The 6735-nt window shown below is 46.8% G+C and overlaps 2 protein-coding genes across 5 annotated transcripts in view; one reads left to right on the forward strand and one right to left on the reverse strand.

Annotated features, from left to right (window-relative positions):
- The window catches only part of NINL (ninein like), a 76617-nt gene extending 72411 nt beyond the window's left edge, over window positions 1-4206 (forward strand). For all 4 annotated transcript variants that reach the window (XM_023507672.1, XM_023507673.1, XM_023507674.1 and 1 more), the window contains 3 exons: window positions 3-161; window positions 1169-1282; window positions 3354-4206. In XM_023507672.1, the coding sequence (XP_023363440.1) occupies window positions 3-161; window positions 1169-1282; window positions 3354-3545 (465 nt within the window). In that variant the 3' untranslated portion in view covers window positions 3546-4206. The remainder of the gene's footprint in view (window positions 1-2; window positions 162-1168; window positions 1283-3353) is intronic.
- A 795-nt stretch (window positions 4207-5001) lies between these two features.
- GINS1 (GINS complex subunit 1) overlaps window positions 5002-6735 on the reverse strand; it is a 22781-nt gene continuing 21047 nt past the window's right edge. Inside the window, exon 7 of the mRNA XM_012812240.2 lies at window positions 5002-5102. Within this exon, the coding sequence (XP_012667694.1) occupies window positions 5034-5102 (69 nt within the window). The 3' untranslated portion in view covers window positions 5002-5033. The remainder of the gene's footprint in view (window positions 5103-6735) is intronic.

Consider the following 6735-nt stretch of genomic DNA (forward strand, 5'->3'; position numbering starts at 1 on the left):
AGAGTCAGAAATACAAGGATCAGTTGTCCCAGCTCAACCACAGGGTCCATCAGCTGGGAGAGGAAGCTTCTACCCAACAGGCCCAGCAGGAGGAGAACCGCCTCACCATCCAGCTGTTAACACAGAGTCTGGAGGAGGCGGAGTGCCGGGGGGAGCAGCAGGTGGGTGCGCCCCAGTTCCATCGGGGACCTGAGGGGGAAGAGAGAAGGGCACAGTCTGGGAGGCAGCTGAAATGGACTAGGATGAGTCCTGGGGAGCCCAGAGAGAGGTGCCACTTAGCTGAACAATAAGGGGCTTCCCGTACAGGCCCTGGAGAAGCCAGCAGCCTAAACAGCATTTGCAAATCCATAGTCTAGAAGAAGGAGCAGCATGACCTTAAATGCTGGTGATCAAGGAGCAAATTGGTACAACCTTCCTGGAGGTCAGTTTGCAAAATATATATTAAAAACTTTAACAACATCCCTATGGGCGTGGTGCCCAAAGTTCAGTGGGTAGGACCCTGGCCACATACACTGAGGTAGATGGGTTTGAATCCGGCCCAGGCCTGCCAAACAATGACAACAACAACAACAAAAAATAGCTGGGTATTGTGGCAGGCACCTGTAGTCCCAGCTACTTGAGAGGCTGAGGCAAGAGAATCGCTTAAGCCCAAGAGTTTGAGGTTGCTATGAGCTGTGACGCCATAGCACTCTACCAAGGGTGACATAATGAGACTGTCTCAAAAATAAATAAATAAAAAGAATATCCCTATGCTTTGACTCCATAATTCTGTTATGGAGATTTTAGGGAGCATTTTCATTGCTATGCTTTTTATAATAGCAAAACTGTTGGACTCAGCTTGAGTCAGCAGCAGGAGAGGAGTGAGTCAGTAAATCGTGGTGCAGCCTTAAAATCCATGTTTTCAGATTAGTGTCATGGAGATGCTTGGGCCATGATGAGGCAGGCACAGCAAGGACACTGTCCATGCTTTCTGGCACCATCCCCGGGGTGGATGTATGGGAGATGGGCAGAGGGATTATCGTAGCAGGTCGGGGAGGCCTTGGCTGGTGGCATCTTGGGGGATTTAAAGTTTGTCATTATTTCTTTTCTGTAGTTTTATGAAGTTTATGCATCAATTGCATATCAGACTGCTAAGATTTTTCTTGTGAAATTGACTTTTTAAAAACAGAGTGACCAAATCCAAAAACTTGAAGTTGAACTTGAATGTATCAATCAAGAATGTCAGAGCCTGAGACTGTCCCAGGCAGAGCTGACCAGGACCCTTGAAGAACATCAAGACCAGGTGGGTGTGAGGGTGGCTGAGGTGCCAGGTCCAGTCCTGGCCTGGGCAGTGTCACTGGGATGCCAGTTAAGCACCACCTGGGCCAGAGAGGTGGTTGGTCCAGCCCTGGAGGCAGCTTACCAGGCCCAGAACCAGAGTTGTCCTGGCCCGGGGTTGGCTTGGCCTTGAGCAGGTCATGAAGAGCTGTGGCTCAGTTCACTCACCAGGGAAGGAGGAAGTGAGCAGCCCTCTGCAGAACAGAGGAGCCAAAGGAACGTGTGGGGGTGGTATTGAGGATGGTAGGGGTATAGCCAAGTGGTATTGTGGACGGTGGGGTCATAGCCAAGGCAGTGGGCTCAAGGCCATGAGGGTGGGAAGATGCTAGGCTGACAGGCTCTGTGCCAGGCATGCAGTGACACAGTAGGCTCCACACACCTCCACTAAGGTGGTCACTGTCCTGCCCATGGTTCAGAAGAGGAACAAACACTCTAGGGGGCCACAGAGCAGAGTGGGCAGGGCAGGTACAGCTGAGAGCCCCAGCTGGAGCCTCTGCAGGGGAACAGTGTGTGGCTGTGTCACAGCCCAGAACCTGTGTACTGGTTCTGTATGACAGCACAGCAAGCCACCCCTATGCCTAGGGGCCCTTCAGTGATTATCCTCTGGATCCATGGGCTAACTGGGCTCAGCAGGGCCCTTCTCCCCTGGTTTCACACCGAGGCAGGTCTTTCACATGGTTGGCCGTGGCCCTGGCTGGTGGCCGAGAGTCCCCAGATGGCTTCCCTCTGACACACAGTGCTTGAGCCCAGCCAGTGAGGCCTTGAGCAGTAGAGAGGTGCTGCAGGGCTTGTTAGGGCCTCACCTGGGAATTCCGTGACACCACCCACCTCAGCCTGGAGCCCTTTCTGTTACCATCATACAAACCCTGAGAGCTCCTGGCCCCCCAGTTCTCTGCTGCTCTTCACAGAAACACTCTAGGAAGAGCTGTCAGCCCCACCTTACCTGTGGCCCTTCTGTTCTTCTAGCTGCTAGCTTGGGGTCAAAGCTGACCACTTCCCATGTACACATCTCATCTACATTCCTACCTTCAAAGTGGACAAACCCTACTCCCCACCCCTGTGCATGCAGCCTGGCTTCTCATTCCTGCCCTAATTTGTCCTTGAGGAAGGAGCAACAGTGGTCCTCTTAAAACTTGGCAGAAGTCCTGGCTCTCCTCCATCTAGAAACGTCATCTTCCCATGTCCCTCCATAAGAGGCAGTTTGTGTACTGGTCTCTGAAGCTCTACTAGGTCTAGTTGCCTCCCCTTGACCCCTGCCCCTCTCTGTCTCCTGCAGCCATGGTAGGTCACCCTGAGCATGTGCCCTTCTCTGCCTCAGACAGGCGCAGCCACTCAGCTCCTCCCATCAGATCTCTGTTCCGATGTCTTCACAGTGGCCCTCTGTTCACCCAGCCTAAATGGGAAACCCCTGCTGTCCCACTGCATGTTCTCATACTTGGATGTGTTTTTCCTCTGTCTCCTGGCGCTGGGATGTGTGTGCTGTGAGAACAGGGCAGGGGGTACATGGGGGGCACACAGGAGCTGAGTGGGCACAGCATGAACTTGGGAAGCCCTGTGTGGGGCCCCAACCGCAGGGGCTGGGACTGGCTTCCTGTCCCCACCACTGTAGCCTGTGTGGCCTGGCAGCTGGCTCACACCAGGCTGTGAGGGCAGGTACAGGGGGTTTTGGGTGACATCACTGCCAGCAGAGCACATGTAGAGGACCCAGATGTTTTCCACAGTCTTGAAAATTTCATTAATTTTCATTAATAAGTACATTAATAATTGTACTTATTAAGAGGGCCTTCTGAGGACTTGATTTTGGTCTAAAAAGGCTTCATGTCATGGCATAAATCCACCCTAAATTTTCTCTGCCACAATTCAGCAAATTCTTAATTTTCTCCCCCATGCCAGGGTAACAAAAATTGTCATTATGTCCAAGATTTTGTCAGATCTATAAGACTCTAAAACTGGTTTACCAGACATGGATGAAGGCAGGCTAGAGTGTAGCATTTCCACACCAAACTTACATTAAGTGTGGCTTCCTCCCCCTCCAGTTTGAAAAGAACAGGAGGTCCTGCCTGCTGCTCAAGGAGCTCTATGTGGAGAACGCTCACCTGGCCAAGGCACTCCAGGTCACCGAAGAGAAGCAACAAGGTACTGAGAAGAAAAACCGCATCCTGGAAGAAAAAGTCCATGCTCTCAACAAACTCATCAGTAAGATCGCTCCTGCAGCCCTGTCTGTGTAGATGCTTGTTCTAGAAGAGCACCCTTGGCCATGTGAAGATTATGAATTCTTTGGTCAGTCCCTGCTCATTTAGTGAATACCTACTGTGTATCAGATGCTGGAGAAACATGTTACAAAAGACCATGTTTGTTTATTAGCAGTCCTGAGTAATTTCCCATTGTAAAATTATCAACTTTTTTGCTCACTGGAAGACAGATTGGGGGTGGGGGCTGTCAACAAAGAACAGCTAAGAGGAAGTGGTTAATGAAATACTTCCATGTCACCTTCCAACTGTGGTTAGGCAGATTACAATGCAAAGTCAGGCTCTGTGCAGTTGCTGATTCTCTGCTCTGCTGTGGGCTTAGACCCCTAGGATTCTCGCTGGGGCTCTGTACATATCACTTGCTGTGAACTGTCAACCCAGAAGAAAGGGAAGTGCCTTCTACAGGGACGGCTCCCCTAGGGGACATCTGGACCAGGCTTATCATCTGTGGACTCAGGGATGAGGGTGTTTATTGTGCATGAAATTTTTTTCTCACTGAAATATCACCACACTGGAAATTGTACTATGTGTAAAAAAACCCTAAAAGGGTAGTTTTATATCTGAAATAAACATAAATTATGGCTATTTGGTTTATTGGCAAGTAGTACTATAACATGAAGAGTCACTTGCTATAACTTTTTTTCTATTAAGACTGACTTGTTATTTGTTTATTGGGCCTTGGTCCATTACCCAAGCTCAGAGTACAGCAGCAGCAGCCTGCCAGCCCCCCGAAGTAGCTGGGACTACAGGTGTGACACCATACCTACCTAGGAGAAAACCTTGAGTTAATATCATATTCAATGGTAAAAGACAAAATGCTTTCCTTCTAAGATCAAGACAATATAGAGATGTCTTGTATGAACACTTTAATTTAGAACCTCTACTAGAAATTCTAACCAACACAATCAGGCAAGAAAAAGAGATTAAAGACATCAGATTTAAAAGGAAGGAGTAAAAACTCGTTATTCATAGAAAACAGGGCTGTTGCTGTAACTTACAAAACTATGAGAATAAAGTGAGGTTAGAGGTTACAAGTTCAAAATCAATTATATTTCTATTTAGCAACAAGCAAATTGAAATTTAATATTTAGCATCAAAATTACAAAATGCTGACAAGACTTAGACGGAATACTACAAAAATTCAGCTCCTAGCTTACACAGCACACAAGCAGAAAAGAATGCAAGATGCTCACTCTCAATATTTAAAGAGAGATTCAAATGTAACATTTATTTTCATTAAAAAAACTACACTAATACCTGCAGGAGTGTTATGATACAACTTATTACCAAAAGGAGCAGAAATAACAGTGTATAACATAAAAATAGTTCTTAATACCAAATCATATTTCTTAGCCAAATATCCCTGCTTATCTTAAAGAATGTCTTTTACTTTTTAAATCCCAAGGGCAGGTGGAAGGCACATCGTAGGACTGGGTAAAGCGGGCAGGGCCCTGCATACGTACAAGGTCACGACAGCACATGCTCCAGGACCCCTTGTCTGATCAGCTGCTCACACTTCCACCGAGGGAGAAAGTGCTGAGGGGAGATGGGTGGGGAGAGTCAGAGAAACACTTGGAAAAAGAATGTGAAATCACTTTTTGCATCATTAAAAAGCAACATTCATTAGTTTTCAAACTTAAGCAACTAAGTTAAAAGTTAAAAATTCAACTATATTTACTGTTTTCATCCACTGAAACTGATGCCACTTAGAGCTGCACTGAATTTTGATTTTTATAAATGAATTCATAGTTTGCTTAAATTCAACTGAAGACTTCTGAATTCTAGTAGTGTTCTTTAGTGTATGCATTTTTTATTTTAATTATTTATTTATTGGGACACAGTCTCACTTTGATGCCCTGGGGTAGGGTGTAGTGGTGTCACAGCTCACAGCAACCTCAAACTCCTGGGCTCAAGTGATTCTCTTTCCTCAGCCTCTTGAGTAGCTGGGACTACAGGTGCCTGACATAAAGTTCGGCTAGTTTTAGAGATAGGGTCTCACTCTTGCTCAGGTTGGTCTCAAACTCCTGAGCACAAGCAATCTACCTGCCTCAGCCTCCCAGAGTGCTGGGATTACAGGTGTGAGCCACCATGCCCAGCCTGTTGGCACTTTTTTTATGAGGCAGTCTCTCAAGCTGTCGCCCTGGGTAGAGTGCCATCGTGACACAGCTCAGAGCAACCTCTGACTCTTGGGCGTAAGTGATTCTCTTACCTCAGCCTCTCAAGTAGTTGGGACTACAGGCACTGGCCCCAACACCTGGCTATTTTTGTTGTTGTTGCAGTTATAACTGTTGTTTAGCTGGCCCAGGCCAGGTTCAAACCTGCCACCCTTGGTGTATGTGGCTGGCACTGTAACCACTGTGCTACGGGTACCAAGACAGCACTTTTAAAATTTACTCACAGAAAAACTCAGATAGCTAAGATCTGGTAAGTGTCAGGAAGACCAATAAGAGGAACTCTAGTTTTCAGGGTGTGAAAGTATTTACAACTTACAGTGGAGGTTTCTGTTCACATACTGTGTATGAAGATGCTGGGAGCCAACTGAAGGCTTGTCCTGTGTCCCCCAGAGAGGATACCACTCCCTTCTTGGTGAGGGAACCAAGATGGAAAGAAGTCCCTTTTCCTCCTTAACACAGAAGTGAACACTACTACGCCCCCTGGTGGGCTTCAGCAATCAAGGCAGGAAGACATTCAAAGCTCACAGGAGTCAAAGAAATCTTAGAGACAGATTTCAAAGAAGCAAAGCCTAACCTCAGTGCACTGTGCACCTGCAAGTCCTGCCTCACAAACCACAAGCCTGAGGGAAACTCGTCACCAAAGTCTTCTAAACCAGTCATGAAACACACAGGCCAAGGACTACTGTCTAACTTGTTTACTGAATTTTTGACAAGCCTTAAAAATGTAAAATGTAAAAAAAACAAAACAAAACAAAACACATTCAGTTGTTCATTTAATAGTTCCTCTAATGCTGTGATTAAAACAAGGTGGAATTCTAAATTCTGGACACAAAGAAATAATGCTTGCTATATTAATGGGTAGAATATGTGAGGGTGGACAATTAAGTTGGTGAACACCCTAGAAAAAGTGCTACATAGCTCCCTGCTAAATGTCACTGTGGACAGCTTCAAAGTCCTCCCCTAGGGAAGCTGTGCACTGACACAGGCACCCAGTC

This window comes from Otolemur garnettii, unplaced genomic scaffold (assembly GCF_000181295.1).
Source record: "Otolemur garnettii isolate 467f Iridium unplaced genomic scaffold, OtoGar3 scaffold00197, whole genome shotgun sequence".
NCBI lineage: Eukaryota > Metazoa > Chordata > Mammalia > Primates > Galagidae > Otolemur > Otolemur garnettii.